This window comes from Lycorma delicatula, chromosome 10, assembly GCF_047948215.1.
Source record: "Lycorma delicatula isolate Av1 chromosome 10, ASM4794821v1, whole genome shotgun sequence".
In the NCBI taxonomy this organism is placed as follows: Eukaryota; Metazoa; Arthropoda; class Insecta; order Hemiptera; family Fulgoridae; genus Lycorma; species Lycorma delicatula.
In genome coordinates this window covers 823250-845787 of record NC_134464.1, presented here as the reverse complement: position 1 = coordinate 845787, position 22538 = coordinate 823250, and the positions used below count along the sequence as shown (strand labels likewise).

At 28.2% G+C, this 22538-nt stretch overlaps 1 protein-coding gene across 4 annotated transcripts in view; it reads left to right on the top strand.

The window, feature by feature from the left end:
* Positions 1-614: 614 nt before the first annotated feature.
* The window catches only part of LOC142331534 (lysosomal alpha-glucosidase-like), a 46394-nt gene continuing 24470 nt past the window's right edge, over positions 615-22538 (top strand). For 3 of the 4 annotated variants that reach the window (XR_012758028.1, XR_012758027.1, XM_075377519.1), the window contains exon 1: positions 615-825. Coding sequence is in view for 2 of the 4 variants with exons in the window: in XM_075377519.1 (XP_075233634.1) it covers positions 769-825 (57 nt within the window). In the remaining 2 variants the exon portion in view is untranslated. Of the gene's footprint in view, positions 826-12279; positions 12389-22538 lie in introns of all 4 variants that reach the window. The other variant, XM_075377520.1, reaches the window with a different exon arrangement.

Below are 22538 nucleotides of genomic sequence, written 5' to 3'. Positions count from 1 at the left end.
ATATTACCGCAGAACAACATCTTACACTAACTCGCGGTGATGTTGCGACCACGGTGAACCCAGTTGTATGTAATCCTAGTTCCAGTGCGTGCGCCCTTTGCGGGAGTGATCCGGTATTTTGCCGGTACTCGTGGGAAGCGTATGTCAGTCCAAATTAATAGTTCTTCGGTGGATATTGGTCCAATTGAAAAAACAAAAAGATTTTGACCGACGTTTTCAGTCGAAGATGTATCGAACGATAAGGAAAACGAGAGATGTAAGAGAATGCCAAGTATTTAATATATATAAAGACAAGTAATATATATATAAAGACAACTGCAAAAACATTTTTTGTTAATGGAATTCTCAATTCAGTTTTTTTATTTATTTAGAATGTAAAGTAATTATTACATTTTTTAATAGTACTTGTTAATTCCGTAGAGGTTGATATTTTGATCTAGTATTTCTTTTTACCAAAAATTATTTATTGCTCAGACAAATTATTATAGGATAAAAATACATTTTTAGTATTTTATCTATTAATTAATATCTGATTTTACTTCTTAAAAGTTAAACATTTAAATTATCCAGTTTTCAGTTGGCTGCTTTATGCATACAGCTGTTATAACATAACGTGTAGTTAAGTAAGGTTATGTTACTTAGAGTTTAAAACAAATTAAATTATTATTTAAAATAAGGTTTTAGTCGAATAGTGATAAAACATAAAAGTCATTAAGTATTCCATAAAGAGATAAAGTAACACAAAAAGTATTCCAAGTAATAGTGAAGATGAAAATTGCTGATGTTGAAAATGCCACAAAGATGGAACTGTACAACAAATTCAAGGTATAGTAGTAGGTAGTAACTTATTAAAAATGCCAGGAAAAACCAACAATAAAGCTCTTCTGACAATATGAAGTGCTGTGTTGAATTACACAAAAAATTCTCTTGTCTGTTTTGACAGCGATAGAGTATTTAATTATTAATTTTTTAAGAAAAGTTTGCACATTGTTAAATATAGATTCACGGGTAAATTAGAATTCTTATTTTGTAAAAGCATAACATGATTTATGCTTATAAGCACAAAATGATTTGACAATTCTGTTTTATATCTGACAATTCCTAAATTTTTTTAAAGTTTCTCAAGAAATTATACTTCTGGTGAGAGTATTTGTAAGGGATAATTAACTTAAAATTATTTATTCATCTACTTTTACAATTACAAAAGACTAATGCCCTGCCAACTGATGATAATGAATTTGTGTGGTATGTAAAGAATGTCTGACTTGGATGTGAAACTCCGAATAAAAAGCCAGGGGTGCTACCACTCCACCACAGATATCAGGATTATTTTGGTAATAAATTTAGTGTATATTGGAATGATTCAAAACCAAAAAATACTGTTTTAATGTTTTGTTTAGTATTTTGAATTTATTTTGTGGTATGATACCTTATAAAAAGAAATCAAAGTATTTGTAATGAATGTCAAATGGTTTCTTTATAATAGTATTTTTTTTTGGCCATTTAATTTATTTTTATTGGATATAATTATAGTGTATTCAAAAAAATTTCTTTAAATCTTTTTTTCTTGATAATTGATAATTAACTTTATTTGAAAACATTTCTATAAGAGATTTACAGAGCAACTTAAAATATCTCTGTTATTAGATTTCCTTAATAAAAGGGTACTTGAATAGAATTGCATCAGAGAAAAGGTTTGGTTAGATTTCATTTTAATCTGGTATATCATGATGTCACCATGATTATGGCTTCTAGATGTTTCATTTACCACGCTATCCAAAGGTGGAGTGTTTAAAGTCTCCTATTTGGAAAAATGTTGGAAATGAATGGTTGGTTCATATTTAATAAAAATATTTACATTGTGAAAACTGTTTAGCAAAGCATGAACGAGTAAACATTTCCAACCATTTGGGACTATTTCAACATGATGACAAAAATTTTTTTTTACTGCATCATTAATTGAAATTTGGGTATATACTACCAGCCTAAAACCAAAGAACAGTAAAAACTGTGGTTTGCCTCAGGGAAGTCCCTCCAAAGAAGGCTAAAACTAGAAAAATGGTACCAAATTTGAAGAAACAAGGTTATTTTTCACCAGGAAAAGTGCTTAACTAAATTCTATGTTTGCAACAGAAAAAGTTATTCTATGCAGATTTTCTTTATCCCCTTACTCACCAGATTTAGCATGTGTTTCTAAATGTGAGGAAATGTTTTACTGGAAAGAGATTTATATGAAATAATAAAGTTATTATTGAAAGTTGTCTGTTTTAAAGACTTTGATAAATCAAACTATAAGGATGGAAAAAAGAAACTTGAACATCTTTGTATTAGGTTTATAGTTTTGAAAGGAGATTACATTGTGAAATAAAAAAAGATTTTTCCCAAAAAATTGTCTTTTATTTTTGCACAAAGTTATCAAATATGCAATTGAATAATAATATAGTCAATATATGCTGGTTGTATTAAAGAGCCAACATTTTCAGGAAGAAGGTCACTGGTGTTGATTTCAAAACGCAAACAAAGTCATACAAGATCATTCAGAAAAGTAACTAATTATTCACTGATATATTCAGCTACTCAATAATATGCTAATTAAATGCAGTGATTGGACTGATTACTACACTGTATGGACTGTATACATCACTTGCAAAGGGAAGCACATTCTCACATTTTACAAAATAAGTCAACTTTTGCATATCATTTAATCTAATTTGGACAAATATGCTAGTTCTAAATATGTTTTAATTTAATTATAGAAATCAGTACCAACTGAAGATGTGGGATCCTGCGAAAATTGATTATTTACCATGGCGTGATACAGATTACAGTATTTTCTATCATCCTAATCTGCCATTGATCATTACAGATATTGTGCAGTGGTAGATTAGGATGTTTTATTTTTGACTACAGTGTGTATATACTTGATCAAATAAATATAATTTTGTATATTAGAACAGAGGAATATGATTCTTAAAAGAATTTACTTTAGCAAAAATAAATAAATATGTATATATGTACTAACATTTTTAATCTGATTTTAATGAACATTTTAATAACCTATTTTATTAAAAAAATTTTATTGTATATTAATATTTTAATTAATAATTGACAATATTTATTTTAATTTCATATTATTTGTAATTTGTAAAAAGTAAAAAGTCTGCTAATAACAGAGCTGTAAGCTCTGATAGTGCTACAGACAAATAGGTAAGTGTTCTTTACAAACTCTGATAGTAAAATTTTTATTAATAATAATTATTTCGATACAGTGGTTATAATGTTAGATAAATATATATGTTAAATTTCATGTCATTTGCTATTGTAGGTGGTTTAATCCTAATAGAATATAAAATCACATTTATTTTTGTCTTTTATTAAATACAATTTTTAAACTATTATTATTTTTAAATGCTTTTTTTAAACTACAAGATTAGAATACTATACAAAAATTATTTGAGTAATTTTTATATTTTAAAATGGTTAAAAATTTACATGACTTTTTTAAAAATAAAGGAACTATTCTTAAAGTGACCTTTTGTAGGTAATTGAAGGTGTTAAAACATCTTGGAATTTTTTATAGCACTTTTGTAGCGGTGTCCATTTTAATAAAACAAGAAAACCCCTTAAGCATGTAACTAAATTCATATTTTATGTTGTATTTGTGTGCTTATTATATTATTTTTGTTAGATTTAGTGTATTTGTAAATTTTGTATCAATTGTGCTATGTGTAAAATTTACTTATTGGGGTGTAAATATCCTGCTTTTTCTTTTATTCGATGTGATTTGTAAAAATTGATTCTGTTGTGTACGTTGATGTATGTATTTATTGTATCTGTTGATGAATGTGAGTCCAGTTCATACAGTGTAATATTTAGTGCAGTCACTGCAGTTTAAATACTTCTGGATTGCTGGGTTTTTCAGTGTGTGCTTTATTAGATTGCAGGTGGAGGGAGCTTGTGTATTTTTTGTTGATTGAATGCAACAATTCTATAAAAAAATTTTTGTTGGCATTAAAAACCACATTTGATTAATCAATTCTAGTATGTTGATGGAAAATTAAACAACACTGTTGTTCATTTTCGGGTGTGTATCTTCATGCCATTAGTATTTGATAGTGGCTAATGACTGCATCAGTTAATGTCAGTGAAAACTCCCTAATTGATGGCAGTGTGTGAAATAAAATATCCTATTGTTCCATATAGGAACCACACCCTATTGTTTTGATGTTGTGTTATTTTATTTCTTAAGAAAAAGTAGTATATACATTCTTCAGATTATTCATTATAGTTTGATACCATTAATTATTATACTACTTCCTAATCAGAGAATCAGGGTTTAGAATTTGGTTTTTCTTCTGCATGTGTCAAATTCTGGACATTAATCCTTAATTTGTGTCATGTAGTAGAGAAAACTTAACGTTCTTTTGATTTTTTTCCAAATAATGTTGTTGCAGACTTCCATAAACTTACTTGTGTTCTAATGAAGACTACTTTTTTAAATGTATCTTCCTACAGTTAATTATATCACTTAATAAATAAATAATGAACCTAAAACGTACTATTGATTTTTAAAAGATTGCTTAAAAATTTGTGTTTCCTTATTTCTGTCATTTATTTATTGGCTTTCTTTTACAGCCCAAAAAGATTTACTAAACTTTGTTTAGATTGTGATCCCCAAAACAGTATTTGAGTATTGTATCCAAAAGATGATCAGTTCCGATAAAATCCTCTTATTTCTTTATCATCGAACTAGATATTATTCTAAAGCAAAAGTGTATTATGTTTGTATGAAAGATTATCAATCCATGATAAAATGTTTTTATCAATTTATTACCATCAACCTAGATAATAATTTGAAAGCAAAAATATTTGAGCTATCTGTTTCTTTTTGACATAATCTAAATGATCTTTCTTGCACAGAGTGTAGTTATTACAGTGAAGCATTATGTAAATATAGGTATTCTATGATAAACATTCTAAACTATTTAATTATTTTATTCCAGTAACTACAGGCTTATGCCCAGTTACGGTACCTTTTTCTTTTCTCTTAATGATAAAGAATTAATTTTTTAAAAATACTAAGGTTGGCTGAGATCTGAACTCAGAACCTTCTGGATGAAAAACAGGCCACTCGGTTATGAAGGTCAACAGAGTAACGGCATCCATAATATTATTTATCATCCAGAATTTATTATTTATTTGTTCAGCGTGTTTTTATTTGTTAGTAAATGTTGTTTTATGAAATGCGTAACACCCGAGTGTATATCTTTTAGGGTATCAATCTGTTGTTTATTTACATTTGTACTTGTATCAGTTTTATTTGGCTTTTTTTTTTTAATAACTGATGGCTTGTGATTACATATCCATGGTTGATGTATATTATAGAATTTTACTCAACTTTACCAAATACATTTATTAAGACCGATCATTTCTTGTTGTTACTTCTAATCTATGATTTATCTCTGCACATTGTTTTTCGCCTGTAGAATAGATTTAACCTCTTAATTGTTTCTAAAAAGATACTCCAGTTTTTTGGTTCCCACACTGTTTTGCATATTTTATATCAATTAATTTATAACATATTCTTTATGTTGATGTTGAACACTAGCCCTGGTATCTGCAGTATGAAGTAAAATATAATACTCATACTCTTGGCCTAGAAATGAAAACTGAGAATATTTAAATTATGAATTGAGTTATAAAAAAAAATTGAGGGAAGGAAACTAAATTATGAACTAAAATAAGAAGACCGTTCTGTCGCTTAGGAACTAAATGACAAGTGCCTCAGCACTTGTCTGGGCAGATCAAGGGAAACTGTGATAAAACCTTTGTTTTAAGAGCATCACCAAATACACAATTAAAAAAATAGAAATGGTTAAATTCTGTATTAATGCTTAAAGATTATAAATAACTGAAATATTAGTAAATAAATACATGAAGATACTAAAATGGATAAAATAAGTAGGGGAAAAACAATTTTGAAAGCATTAATGAAAATTATATGAGCACATTTATTATTTACATCTAGCAACATGAAAATTAAACATTTTTTTTGTAATATGTGTTATTCTAAAACTCATTGAAGATTAGTTTTAAAAAAGAAAATCCTTCAATTTTATTTTAAATAAATTTTATGAAGATTTTTTGAATGGTTTGGTAATATATTAAAAATTGCAACAAAAATATAAGGGCCAAAAACACCAAAGTATTGTACTGAGTTAAATGTAAATAGTTCAGTTGGCTAGTTTCACAAAGGTGGGTGGGTATTGTTTTCTTTTGGAAATAAATATGATCTATTTTTGTCTGTTTTATTTATTTTCATATATAATTTTTAGGCGTTTAATAAAAATTGAAATATATATTTTAGTATTCAGCATTATGCTCTGATTAACAACATATCCTGACCTGGTGATCCATGGGTGTATCAAGGTATGCTCATTATATGGATAAGTGATTTAGCTGCCTACAGGCCCTAATTCAAGAAAGTCGCTAGATATTTGGTGACTTTTAGAATGTCATATGAGTGAATCAGTGAATTGATAAACAGAGTGTTTTTAAAATGGTGGGCTGGCTATATCTTTTTTGGATTCTACTTGTAAAATTAAACATAAACTATCCTTAGAAAAAATGGCAATTTCTCCTTTGTTCTCCCCCTGTCCGCTATTTTGTTGTTTTTATATAAAAATTTATACCTCAAGTTTGGATAGAGGAATCACATTAATATTTGATAAGCGTATTGGTAATAAAGTTTTAAAATTAGCAATAAATCAGGAATTAAATACCTTTGCAAATAACAAAATTGCACCCATGTTTATTTTTCAATCTGTTATATCTCCATAAATATTAGTTTTATCAAAATTTATGTTATTTGCTAAAATATTAAGTATTTTATTTTGAACAAAATGACATTTTATTTTTTTAAATCTGTTAACAAGTAGCTGAGTTATGGCAGAAAATTGATGTAATTTTGTGTCTGTTTTCATGTCCTCCAATTTATGTTCAATACAATTAAATATCAGTTGTTTTTATTTATTGTTAATTCTAGTATTGTAAATTAGTATCAAATTAAGTAATAATTTTTTCACAATAATAGGCCTAATAATTAAAAAAATAAAACAACTATCTGTGATAATCTTATGTTAATTATTGTAGAAAATTAGGTGTACTTAAGCTGTTAACAATTGTTAAAAGTTATCAGAGATGTTCAAAGTGTCAAAAGAGGTGTTAAAAGAGTGTTCAAGTGTTGAATAAACAATAATATGTTTCAAATGGTCTCACAGGTAGAAGTCAAGAGGGTTTAAAGTCAGGTGATTGGGCAGGCCAGGACACTGGCCCTCGCGGCCTATCCATTTTTCATGGAAAGTTTTATGCAGGTAATCTGATACCAACTGACTGAAATGTGTTGGAGATCCATCATGGTGAAACCACATATTTCCTCTTAATTGTAGAGGTAGGTCTTCAAAAAAATGTGGAAGATTTTTTATTCAATGAGCAAGATAATTTTCTCAATTTGAACGATTTGGTAGAATGACAGGATCCAAAAGATAGTCATTAAAAATACCTCCATATGTTCAGGGAAAATCTATGTTGATGGCTACTTTTTAAGTTACCATGAGGATTCTTGTCACTCCAGATAGGCTGGTTGTGATAGTTTTGAATACCATTCTTGTTGAAAGAAGCTTCATTTTTACGTTTTTAACATGATCAACAGTAATAGTCGCTGTGTAAAATTATTCAAAAGTAAAAAATTAACATCAGTTATTTTATTATTATTTAATATTAAATCTTATTGTGAGAAAATACTAGAATTAGCAACAAATAAAAACAATTAATATTTAATTAAATTGAATGTAAAATGGAGGACATGAAAACAGACACAAAATCAATTTTCTGCCATAACTCGGTTATTTGTTAACCAATTTAAAAAATAAGATGTCACTTTGTTTAAAATAAAAGGTGTAATATTTTAGTAAATAACATAAATTTTGATGAACTAATATTTATGAAGTTATAATGGATTGAAAAATAAACATGGCTGCCATTTTCTAATTTTCAAAGCTATTTAATTACTGATTTTTTGCTAATTTTAAAACTTTATTATCAAGACGCTTACCAAATATTAAAGTGATTCCTCTGTCTGAACTTGAGATATAAATTTTTATATTTTTTAACAAAGTTGCCGACAGAGGGTGAACAAAGAAGAAATTGCCATTTTTCCTAAGGATATTTTATGTTTAATTTTGCAAGTAGAATTTGAAAAAGTATAGCCACCCCACCATTTTATAAACACTCTGTATAAATTAAAGATTCTTACTTTTATGCATGTATTTTTATAATTGTACTACCTATGCTAAAGACAATTATAAATAAAAAACCGTTTTTGCAGATTGTTTAAAATTTATTTAATACTTTTTTTCTTTTTTTGTTAAAAAATCTTTTTAAATGTTTCCTTAAGGGGACTCTCTCCTGGACGTGTTACCCATGTTAATTTTAACAAATCACAGTACCATTTTCACAACCATTTGACACAGAAGATAAAATTCTTGCTAGTGATTTATTACAATGTTAACTACTAGTGGAAATAAATTATTAACATTGTTTGACAAATTTTTTTAAAGAATATCTAATTTTGGTCGAAAAATTTACGTTCAAAATAACATTTTACAATTTTTTTAAAACAGATACAGAGTTGTAGTTCCATTAAAACCACATGATGTGTTTTTAATGGAACAACTTCAAAAAATTTCAGCCAGTTCCAATTGGTGATTTTTGAGAAAAAGGTACTTTTGTCCTGAAAAAATTAATTTTTGGGAAAACATTTTAATTTAAAAATAGTTTTACTACTCAGGTGTACCGTATTTAAAATTGTCCAGCACCGTAATTAGGGTTTCCTGATTCTCCTATTTTGTTTTCTAGTCTTTTCTTGACCGCCTAGCTTTTTCCATTAATTCTTCCTGTGCTTTTTCAACATCACTGATTCGTTGTATATAAATTTTTTTTAACACTTCTGTCATGTTTTTTCCTGGTTCAATGTGTAGCTTTCTTATTTCTACTTTACACTTTGAAATATTTCAATCATTATAAACTGACACTGCATCATATACACCCATGCACACAGTATCCATTCCAACAAATGTTGATTTCAGTAATCTGTTCCAAATTAATTGATTCAACAATTTATTGACATTTTGAGTTTTGCCATGAAGGCATTTTTTTAATAATTCAGGAAAACTAAGTGCTGCAAATATAAGTTTCATTGTTCTTTCATTAAAACTTTGGGTTATGAATTATTATGAGAATTAGGTTCATTTTAGAAGCTGTTTTGTGGAAGGTCATCTGTTGATATTTTATGTAAATAAATTGCCCTTACAACCTTCTCATATTTTCTAAGCTCTGTATTACGCTTAATAGGTAGTCTGTTATAGGTTTGTATTTTATCTATTGACTTTGGGTTAATCTCCCTTTACCGTACAGTAATTTACCATCATCCAAACATTTACCTTTCATTTCTTAAACTAATTTAGATGAGTTCAAAAACGTTTTTGAACATCTCCAACTAATTCTAGATTTGTTAAATTACAGTTTTCATATGGTTTAGATTCAGCCACTACCGTGAATACTTTGCTAGGTACCTATCCCCATCACCTAGGTATACTTTGCCCCATCACCTAGGTATTTTACACAATGTATTGTTTCAAGAGACTGATGAAATATTTTGATTGCACCCTCACACTCCATTGCTCCACTAGTGCCTGTGTAGTTAGAGCTGCAAATATGAATCTTAGGCTTTATAGTTTTACATTTTTGACAATATTTTGTCAGAATTTGAACATCAGTATTTTTCCTGTATCAAAACTACTTACTGAGATGATTCCATTTAGAGATTGGTACACCCTCTTTTGCCATCTACCATCGACAACAACTGCAAGATCTGTTTCATTATTATTGCTTAACACTGCCTCTTTTGTAACTTGAATAATGCTACAGTGACTAATATTTTTTACAATAGCCTGCTTGTTTCCACGACTTATTGAGTGGCAGATAAAAGATTTGAAAAATGCTTATTACGAATTACAATGAAACTTTTTTGTGCATAAAATTACACTAACACTGTATTAGTAAAATAATCATAAAACAGTTAATTTTAAACATATATTCATGTATTGTACACCAAATTACTCAGAAAATCCCAGAAAATTTATTAAACATGAAAATTAAAAATCAATTTTTTTTAAGTTTTTGAGTGATAGGTCCCCTTAAGGCACAAATTAAAAAAATGACCAATTTTTTAGATGTTTTTTGTTAGATCTGTATACTTTACCATTATAGCTATAGCAGCATAATACCATTACTGCTATAGCCAGGAAAGTAAAAGTTATCTTAATAAAGAATTTAAAAAGTACACCTATTAAATAAAATTAATATATTTGTATTATTATGCATTCAAATATTTTCCAATTGATACCATAAAAATTGTTACTTATACTGCACTTTAGTTATTTTCTTGACTAATTTACATCTCTATTATTTCACACAACACTTTTCTTTGTATTTTGTATAATTATAACCAACTTTTTTTATTTATTAATTAGTCTTTTGTGATTTTATATTTTTATTCTGTTCTGATTGTGGTTTTATTATAATTTTGCTTGATGACTGAGCTTGACCTTTTGAATGACCTAAAATGACCTTTCGAATGACTGAGCTTTTCCTTTTGTTAGATATTGAGAAGGGCAGTTACACATTATTGACATAATCTGTATGTAATATGATTATTCTCTAATCTGAATAAAATATTTATTTATTTACACAGTTCAATTTTCGAATAAACTGCAGCTTTATTAAGATAATTTATTTAACAATCTTATGTGAAGTGCGTTCTTCTATATTAAATATTGTCAGCTAATTATTAGTTTTACTAATGTGGCAGATGGGGCTTTAATACATCATGGCATCCACCTTTTATAAGCTAGAGCAATTTTTTTTTTTACTATATACAGTTTGTATAATTGCTTTCTAACATTTACTGTAAGTATAGAAAAGAGTGCTGATAAGAAACCATACTTATAATAGAAGCACTAAAAAATTTGGGAAGTGAAAATGATTGTAAAACTAACAAATTTGTATTCCTTTCAGCTACATTTAGTGATCATTCTTCAAAAATTTCAAGTCAATCTATTACCATCCCAAAAACAGTTTTTTTTTTTTTGTTTATTCTTCTTTTGGTATATATATTTTTTTATATACAAAGTGTGTGTATGTATATATACATATACACATAAGTCTATATACACATTTAAACTGGGATTTGTTGCTATGATCATTAGCTATTAAGATATGATAGTATTATGTAGTGAATGACAGAAGCATTCTTTTCTTTCTTTTTCCTGTTTAGCCTCCGGTAACTACCGTTTAGATAATTCTTCAGAGGATGAATGAGGATGATATGTATGAGTGTAAATGAAGTGTAGTCTTGTACATTCTCAGTTCGACCATTCCTGAGATGTGTGGTTAATTGAAACCCAACCACCAAAGAACACCGGTATCCACGATCTAGTATTCAAATCCGTGTAAAAATAACTGGCTTTACTAGGACTTGAACGCTGTAACTCTCGACTTCCAAATCAGCTGATTTGGGAAGACGCTTTAACCACTAGACCAACCCGGTGGGTTTGACAGAAGCATTCTTAAGTTTAGGCAAGTGAACGGCAGACAGCATTCAGTGATCCATAAGAACTGTTTTGTTTTACCTTATTTCATATCTTTCCAAGATTTAATTCCTGAGATGTTTCAGGTATTGTGGAACTATAAGGTTGCAAAGAATGCAGCTTATTTTGTCACTCTGGACTCTCGATCTTCTTTTATTTGTATGCCTTTGAACCCTTAAATTTGCAGAACTTTCTGATTTTACCTTGGTGACATGACAGCTTAAACTACTCTGAAGAAAAAAAGCTTGTTATTTCTCTGTACTGCATTAGATTAAAATTCACGTGTACTACTTGTTGAAATAAGCAGACTACTTATGTAAATTTGAACACTTATTTCTAATGTTCTGCCCAGGTTGAATGTGCAAAATGCTCAGAAAAATTTATGGAGAAGATACAAACATAAATGTGTTTCTATTTCTGTTTCCTGTACTAATTTAAAAGCTTGGCTTAGTAAAATATCTAAATTATAAACTAGGATATAAATATTTTGTTTTCTTTTCATTGTGTGAAGGCAAAGAATGAGTAATTATGTGCATATTTTTATTAAGTAATTTTTTAAATTTTGTTACAGAATGTGGTGGATAATTACTGGAAATTTCGGAAATATTCTACCAATTGACTGGTCTAAATCGTATGCATGAAAATTACAGATGGCAGCCCTTAATCTCAACGAAAATAAGGTGAGATTATTAATATAGTTTAATTGAAAAATTTTACAATACTGCATGCAATTTTACTATCTTGAGATTATAAAAAATAAAAACTTTTTTTCATTTATTCACTTTATTTTTTATCATGTTTTTATTGGTTTCCGTATTCTTTTAAATGTTTTATACTGCCAGCACTAAGACAGTCATGCAATATCTAGGGCCTAGATATAAAAATCCTCCTTATTCAGATGTCTCTGATAAAGTTTCACTACTATTCTGATTTTTTATATTCCCATGAAAATATTGTAATTTAGCTACTGCTTGTTTTTAATATTTTCTAGTAAGAAAATATTTTCTTGTTAGAAAAAAATCTATCGGTTAATGTTTTTCTCAAGTATGATTTTTTTCTTTAAATCACTCTCTTATAAGCAGTCGTGATCTGATGTAATAATAACTTTAATTTTGAAATTAATACAACACATTTTTCATTGGGGGTGGTTGGTAGTACATCCAAAATTAAGAGATGATGTGTGTAATACATTGTTAACTTCATTCTTAAACTACTGCATTACTGCTAAAAGCATACACCAAGTAAAAAATACATTCACAGAATTCTGTTGATGGCAATTATTTGAGTTGATCAAGTACAATGATTTCTGAAAAATGTATGAAAGAGAATTTCATGTAATGCCAAACATAACTTTCTAAAAATCAAAACCGGTCAGGATTCTAAAACTGAGCTGTATAAATATTATGATGAGTCACTTTCATTAATTAAAATAGATTACTAGAATGGTTTAGTTATTTTCAGAGTGGTTATATGAGCATAAATGATCATTGAGGTTACAACTGTAGATAATATTAAAAGATTCATTCATATGATGGAGTTTAGAAGATTGAAAGTTTGTGAGGTTATTAAGACAGTTTGAATCTCAAATGAATGGTTGGTTCATATTTAATAAAAATATTTACATTTTGAAAACTGTTTAACAAAGCATGAATGAGTAAACATTTCCAACCATTTGGGACTATTTCAACATCATGACAAAAATTTTTTTTTTACTGCATCATTAATTGAAATTTGGGTATATACTACCAGCCTAAAACTAAAGAACAGTAAAAACTGTGGTTTGCAATCAGGGAAGTCCCTCCAAAGAAGGCTAAAACCAGAAAAATGGTACCAAATTTGAAGAAACAAGGTTATTTTTCACCAGGAAAAGTGCTTAACTAAATTCTATGTTTGCAACAGAAAAAGTTATTCTATGCAATTTTTCTTTATCCCCTTACTCACCAGATCTAGCGTGTGGATTTCTAAATGTGAGGAAATGTTTTACTGGAAAGAGATTTATATGAAATAATAAAATTATTATTGAAAGTTGTCTGTTTTAAAGACTTTGATAAATCAAACTGTAAGGATGGAAAAAAGAATCTTGAACATCTTTGTATTAGGTTTATAGTTTTGAAAGGAGATTACATTGTGAAATAAAAAAAGATTTTTCCCAAAAAATATGCAATTGAATAATAATATAGTCAATATATGCTGGTTGTATTAAAGAGCCAACATTTTCAGGAAGAAGGTCACTGGTGTTGATTTCAAAACACAAACAAAATCATACAAGATCATTCAGAAAAGTAACTAATTATTCACTGATATATTCAGCTACTCAATAATATGCTAATTAAATGCAGTGATTGGACTGATTACTACACCGTATGGACTGTATACATCACTTGCAAAGGGAAGCACATTCTGACACATTTTACAAAATAAGTCAACTTTTGCATATCATTTAATTTAATTTGGACAAATATGCTAGTTATAAGTTCAAAAACAAATTAATTTTACACATTGTACATAAGATCTAAGATTTCAATATGCTTAAAGAATATGAGATGAATAAATATACAAAATTTAATAAATCAAGTATATTATTTGTTTACTATATATTTAACGGGTTTATGCTACTAGAAACTTCAGTGAAGAAACTGGTGGTAATTAATTTCAAAAGTCTTTTTAGAAGAACATTTTTAGTAATTAAAAAGTGTTATTGTAATAATAACGATTAATAATTTGTAAATGTTATTATGTTTTATCATACTGCTCATTTAATTTTAATTTCATGTGATATATCACCTTTTTAGATAATTGAAGCGCTAGTAATATATCTGTTCTCTATTGTATATGTCGTCTCTTTTCTTATCGTTCTGAACCGTTTATACCACCCATTTATTTTGGATGTTTTGTTCATTCTGTAAATTGCGTTCGTGTTAGTTTTACTATTTCTTTGTGTTATTTATTTTTTTCTTTTATTGTTTTCATTATTTCACTATTATTTTTGTGTATTTTCCATCATATTTTTATTTCCAACTGCGTATGTCTGTGGATGTGACCGTACATAAAAGTTGTTTACTGTAACCTAACGTAAGTAATTTTTTTATGCGGGAATCGACCTTCGTATTATTATTATGTGAATTACAAGTGTTTTTTACTATGTTATTGATATGATAATTAGATATTTTAAGTTATATTTTTAGTATAACATGGCCTGTTCGTGACGTATGAATGATTCTGATGTAACTGAACTTTTAAATGATTTACCTGATAGCGATTCCGATTTACATGATAAGAAAAGGGCACTTGTGCACTTAAGGTGATACCGCAGTGGGTTACGTTTGCTTAATTTATGTCTATAATTATAAGCAACAAACTTTTGGGTTATTGTTTAAATAATCAAGTTTTTTATTACTATTTCGCCTAATTGTTAATTAGTGAAGCGAGCCTAAATTTAATCCTTGGTAAATTTAATAGTTGGTTTTGTGAAACTTCTCCACAGTGAAATGTTCTTTTTGGGTTTTCCATGGATGGTGGGAGTTTTTGACGTGTTGTTATGCCTGGGTGTAATTTTTATTATTACGTTTCAAATTTTAACTTATATTGAAGATTTTGTATCAGATAGCCTAGTTGAGTGTGTAATTATTGATATCTAGTCTAATATGTAATAACTGATTTTTGTGCGATCCTTCATCATCAGTTTGTATTGAATTCTATAATTACTTTATAACACATTTATTATGTAAAATATTATTGTTCTGCATATTTACAGCATAATTCATGCATGTAGCAGAATTTGCGTACACATCCCTAATAATTTTCAAAATCTTTAAAAGAAAACAATTTTGACAAGTTCTAAATATGTTTTAATTTAATTATAGAATTCAATACCAACTGAAGATGTGGGATCCTGCGAAAATTGATTATTTAACATGGCATGATACAGATTACAGTATTTTCTATCATCCTAATCTGCCATTGATCATTACAGATATTGTGCAATGGTAGATTAGGATGTTTTATTTTTGACTACAGTGTGTATATACTTGATCAAATAAATATAATTTTGTATATTAGAACAGAGGAATATGATTCTTAAAAGAATTTACTTTAGAAAAATAAATAAATATGTATATATGTATATATGTACTAACATTTTTAATCTGATTTTAATGAACATTTTAATAACCTATTTTATTAAAAAAATTTTATTGTATATTAATATTTTAATTAATAATTGACAATATTTATTTTAATTTCATATTATTTGTAATTTGTAAAAAGTAAAAAGTCTGCTAATAACAGAGCTGTAAGCTCTGATAGTGCTACAGACAAATAGGTAAGTGTTCTTTACAAACTCTGATAGTAAAATTTTTATTAATAATAATTATTTCGATACAGTGGTTATAATGTTAGATAAATATATATGTTAAATTTCATGTCATTTGCTATTGTAGGTGGTTTAATCCTAATAGAATATAAAATCACATTTATTTTTGTCTTTTATTAAATACAATTTTTAAACTATTATTATTTTTAAATGCTTTTTTTAAACTACAAGATTAGAATACTATACAAAAATTATTTGAGTAATTTTTATATTTTAAAATGGTTAAAAATTTACATGACTTTTTTAAAAATAAAGGAACTATTCTTAAAGTGACCTTTTGTAGGTAATTGAAGGTGTTAAAACATCTTGGAATTTTTTATAGCACTTTTGTAGCGGTGTCCATTTTAATAAAACAAGAAAACCCCTTAAGCATGTAACTAAATTCATATTTTATGTTGTATTTGTTTGCTTATTATATTATTTTTGTTAGATTTAGTGTATTTGTAAATTTTGTATCAATTGTGCTATGTGTAAAATTTACTTATTGGGGTGTAAATATCCTGCTTTTTCTTTTATTCGATGTGATTTGTAAAAATTGATTCTGTTGTGTACGTTGATGTATGTATTTATTGTATCTGTTGATGAATGTGAGTCCAGTTCATACAGTGTAATATTTAGTGCAGTCACTGCAGTTTAAATACTTCTGGATTGCTGGGTTTTTCAGTGTGTGCTTTATTAGATTGCAGGTGGAGGGAGCTTGTGTATTTTTTGTTGATTGAATGCAACAATTCTATAAAAAAATTTTTGTTGGCATTAAAAACCACATTTGATTAATCAATTCTAGTATGTTGATGGAAAATTAAACAACACTGTTGTTCATTTTCGGGTGTGTATCTTCATGCCATTAGTATTTGATAGTGGCTAATGACTGCATCAGTTAATGTCAGTGAAAACTCCCTAATTGATGGCAGTGTGTGAAATAAAATATCCTATTGTTCCATATAGGAACCACACCCTATTGTTTTGATGTTGTGTTATTTTATTTCTTAAGAAAAAGTAGTATATACATTCTTCAGATTATTCATTATAGTTTGATACCATTAATTATTATACTACTTCCTAATCAGAGAATCAGGGTTTAGAATTTGGTTTTTCTTCTGCATGTGTCAAATTCTGGACATTAATCCTTAATTTGTGTCATGTAGTAGAGAAAACTTAACGTTCTTTTGATTTTTTTCCAAATAATGTTGTTGCAGACTTCCATAAACTTACTTGTGTTCTAATGAAGACTACTTTTTTAAATGTATCTTCCTACAGTTAATTATATCACTTAATAAATAAATAATGAACCTAAAATGTACTATTGATTTTTAAAAGATTGCTTAAAAATTTGTGTTTCCTTATTTCTGTCATTTATTTATTGGCTTTCTTTTACAGCCCAAAAAGATTTACTAAACTTTGTTTAGATTGTGATCCCCAAAACAGTATTTGAGTATTGTATCCAAAAGATGATCAGTTCCGATAAAATCCTCTTATTTCTTTATCATCGAACTAGATATTATTCTAAAGCAAAAGTGTATTATGTTTGTATGAAAGATTATCAATCCATGATAAAATGTTTTTATCAATTTATTACCATCAACCTAGATAATAATTTGAAAGCAAAAATATGCGACCATTCGGTCACCGCGTCTTATCATTTAACATTCTTTAAAATTATGATTCGTTTCATTATATTATTGTTCTCCCGAATAATGACATATAAATACGATACATATGTTAAATATAATTACTTTTGAAGTTAAAAATTTGTGCAGAAATCCCGTTTGCACCTTGGTTTCTGATATCGGTCGGTATATTTGTTGAGATTCTTCAGCACGATTTGCTTTTAAATGTATTTTGAGACTGACTTTAGATAAATGTCTCGCTTAAATAGTTTTTTTTTTTCTTGGCGCATAACATAAATTTAGCGCTTTTTGTGTCAGAAGAAGAGTCCATTAAAATAAAATATTTTGACAATTTAATTTAATTTTTTTCTCCAAACTGCATTTTTTCTTCTGTTTCTTTTATAAGCATTCCACCGAACATTCTTTCAAGGGTTGTGTAACTTTATATGCATATCGCTAGAAAGTAGGCTTTAAATCAGGATCTTTACAACTGTTGTCGCTATCAAAATCCATCTTTGAGAACCGAACTGACTGATGATTGTTAAGAATACTTTATGTACTTAAAGCAGGAAAGAAAGTGCAGTACACTGAAAGTGCAGCACACAAAACAGAGAGCAGTTGTGGTGAAGATGAACTGAGATGAGTTGATACTGACTGAAATGGAAAAAGGGAAGTTATTAATGTTCACTTGAATGAAGGTGACTTTATGAAAAGAAGTAAAGGGCACATTGGTTTCATGTTGTTGTGGACGGGAGGCAGAGTGACTGGAATGTGATTATCTGAAAGGAAGGCAAAGGCAATGATGAAGAGGCTCAAATAAAGACAGGCGGTAAAACTGGTTGTGGAAATGTAAGAAAGCACAGGAGCCAGTTCTTGGAAGACGATTGTGCGATCTTTTTTTACTATAATACAAATGAATGAATGTAACGTAAGCGGAGAACTAGAGAGGAGGCTGACCCAATCTTTTGCTTCACTCTGTCCCTTTGCATCCATCCAAGGAAGAAGAAATAAGGAATAAGCCAATTGGAAGGGAGAAGGAGGGAATGGTTAACCTGCAGAGGAACTGCCTCTTATCAGGGCAGTATTGTTTTGCCAAAAACCTGAATTTTTTTCTATTCCAACTTCTAATTCCAAAACTTGAGGGAGCTGATGTGTTGCATTCTATAATCATGAAGGTTTACAGCTTACCATCATAGTAGGTTAAAAGAATATATTTATATTTGATATTTTAAACTCGCTGCTTTGTTATTCCAGTTTTTGTAATATATCATATTACTCCATATTTGTGTACTGCATTCTAAACGTGTATCGCATTTCAAAAAGTTGATTTAGGCATACAGACATGTGAAATGGTAGCACCTCAACCTTTCATTTGAAAAATCCTGGATTCAAATCCCAATCATGCGTGTCATTTTTCAAGACTAAAACATCTCTGATCCACATTTCCATGCGTAAGTGAATTAACTAACAAAAAAGCATGTTTTTATTTATTTTAAACAACATGGTGTAACCTGATCTTAGTTACAGATTGTTTAAGGTATCACAATTTTCCTTTGTCTTTTGATATATGCAAAAAGTTATACAATCAATTTTGGTATGAGTCTGTATAATTGAAACACATAAAGATTAAATTTTCTGTAAATTAATTGATTACCTTTCAAGGGGCAACGAAATAGAATTTGCTATTACTTGACATTGATCATTCAAGGAAATCAAATCAAATTTTTTTTTTATTGATAAAGAGCCAGAAATGACCGGCATAACTTTTCTGGTTATGCCGGTCAAATTATTGGATTCATTTTTTTTTTATTTCTGTTGGTTCCATACTCAAGGGGAAGCATCCAGATAAAATTAATTTTTAAGAATCCCTAAATGAGATAATAAATTTAAAAAAAGACAGTTTTAAAATTTTTTTTAAAATATAAAGATGTACCCATAATTCTAAATAAACAAAGTTGTAATTTTCTTGATAGGAGCTGAAAGTTTTTGGCTAGAAAAAGAAGGAAATGCAGTGAGTAACTTGTGAGATGGATTTGAATTTAAAATAAATGCTAAAAAAAATTAAAAGAATAATTTTGCTACCGCAAATCATTGGAGTGGAATGAACAAATTGTTTTTATACCAGCTTGAAAGCCTATTGATGTAGAATATACAAATCCAAAAAACTCCTCTACTATTCTTTGAAGCAAGGTGTGAAATTTTATTTTGGCTAAAACACCCCATTCCTTTTTCCAATTTTTACAAAGATATAATACATTTTTTCACCCCAAAGGTTTGCTTTCTCACAAGTTTGAAGAAAATTGGTCAACAGGGTCCAGAAATATAAGACCGAATACTGGCCAATATACATACGAACATACACACAAACAGACAATAATAGATTTTTTTAACTTTGTAGGATTGGAATAAATATTTTTTAGCAGATTATTTATAATTTATTTAAATCAACTTGTTTTATTAATCATTTTTTAAAAATATGTCCTTAATGCACAAAACTTAAAAAAAAAGACAAAAATTTTTAAGATTTTTTTTTTACCAACCCATATTTTTTCCCATTATAGCTATAGCAGCATATATATTGCTGTAGCTGGGAAAATAAAAGTATTTTTATATTTTTTTAAATTAGATTTAAGTTATTAGTAGGCGATAAGTCTTACCATAATGACGAATATTGTGAAAAGTTACAATCATTTTCTAGTTATGTTGATCACTGTGACTTATCGATTGCATCTTTTCCTTTATCCAGAAGGTTCTGGGTTTGAATCTAGCTTAGCTTGGCATTTTTCACATTCTACAAAATTAATTTCTAATTAAACAAAAAATGGAGCATATAGATAGCTGTAATTGAGCGTAATACTGTAGTTACTAGTGTCATATGTATAAATTATTATCATTAAAATAATGTTACCAGGTAAATTTTCTTCAGTTTCTCTGTTTTGTAACAAATTATTTTAGTTAACAATTAATAAACTCGTTTTTGAAAAATTAAACAGTTAATGATCGTTTAAAAAAAGAATTGAGGTTATCTGAAGAAATAAGCAAGGTAATATTATATAAAATAAGAAAGCTTATTTCATCTCATTAATCTATAAATAGGTAGCCTGCCCCACAAGATTTGTTACATCAGTAGGAACACCCGATGACAGTTCTTCCATCTGTATATCCACACCACCTGAGAACACCACTCTTATTTTCTACTGAAACTTTGATTAATTAGTATCGACAATTTTATTTATTCAATACACTTTAGGTAAAACTTATATACATCTTTATGTATTATGAATTTAATTGGTATACTATACTTCTTTAATTGTCAAGTTTTTTTTTTATATATGTTGTAGAGTTACTGTATAAAATGTTATTTAAATGCATTTAATATTGAGTACTGTAAAGATGTAGAATTCAATATTTTTTCGTTTCAGATTTTGAATCGCATGAGTAAAAATAGTCTGACATCTGTTACTCACATAACTTTTAACTATTCTTAACCGATAGGTCTTGATATATTCTCCACTTATCGACATTTTGTTTTTTAAATGTGCAAAAATTGGTATTTAAATATATTTTTTTAACAATTCTAATTAATGTATACCGCTAGTGTTAAATTAATTTTTTTTTTATCCAATTTGATTTTAAATATTATATAATCAAAATCGATTTTCTTTAACCTTAACTTTTATCAAAATTAATTTTAACTTTCATCAAAATCATTGACCTGAAGCCATTTAGTAAAATTGGTGTCATTAATTGCTGTTTTAATGTTATTATTATTTTATAAATATTCTATTCAGTTCAATACTTAATTATATAGATTATATCAGGAATGGATAACAATGGTTACTCATAAAAAAATGAACCGCCGCAGCATTTGCCCTAAATGATTCAAGGGAAATTGTGCCAAATTCTTGATCAGAATCGATATTAAAAAAAAAAACACAATTGAAACGGTTAAAGTGCACATTAATACTTAACAATAATATAAAATAAAAGAAATGTAAGTTTGTGAAATACTAGAAAAAACTTAATAAAATGATTTCAAAATACAGGTCTTCATAAAAGAACGGTGAAGTTTTGAACGTGAATTAAATGAAAACAAAAATACTTACTTGATGTCTGATTATTTATCGAATTCGTCATCCCAAACAGTTTATTTTACATAACTATTAAATTTCAATATGTGCACCATTCGTCGCTTGGCAAATGTTCAATACTCAGTTTCTGTCCATAACCTAATTAACATATCTTCTGTAATGATTACAGTTGCTCCATTAATCCTTTCCTTTAAGTGATATAGGTTGCGTATTTTTTGCCGGTAAATAATGTTTTTTATATACCCCCCAAAAGAAAAAATCGCAAGGTGTCAGGTCTGGATTCCTTGAAGGCCAGGGTAATATCCTTTCCATCCTATCCCATCGATGTCCAAATTTTCTGCTCAAAGTCCTGGCTGACGAATGCAAAAGTGCAGGGGTGCGCCATCTTGTTGGAAATGAATTGGTTGTATGTTTTCGAGTTCATCCGGTCAAGGAAAGCAGTAATTGTTTAACGTATTGTGATAAAAAAAATAATTAGTAGTCTTTTCAGCAAAGAACAAAGGCCCGATTACACGATTTTTCATCAAACCAAACTAAACGTTAACTTTAGACGTGTCATGTTGTTTCTCAAAAATTACATGTGGGTTTTCAGATCGCCATATTCTTGAATTGTGTCTGTGGACGCACCCATTAATATGGAATGTAACTTCATCCGTAAAAATTATATTGTCTAAAAATGATTTTTTTTCATTAACTTTATGGAAAATTTCAACAGCAAAACTGAAACGTTTTTCCCATCACAGGTGTCAATTCCTGCAGT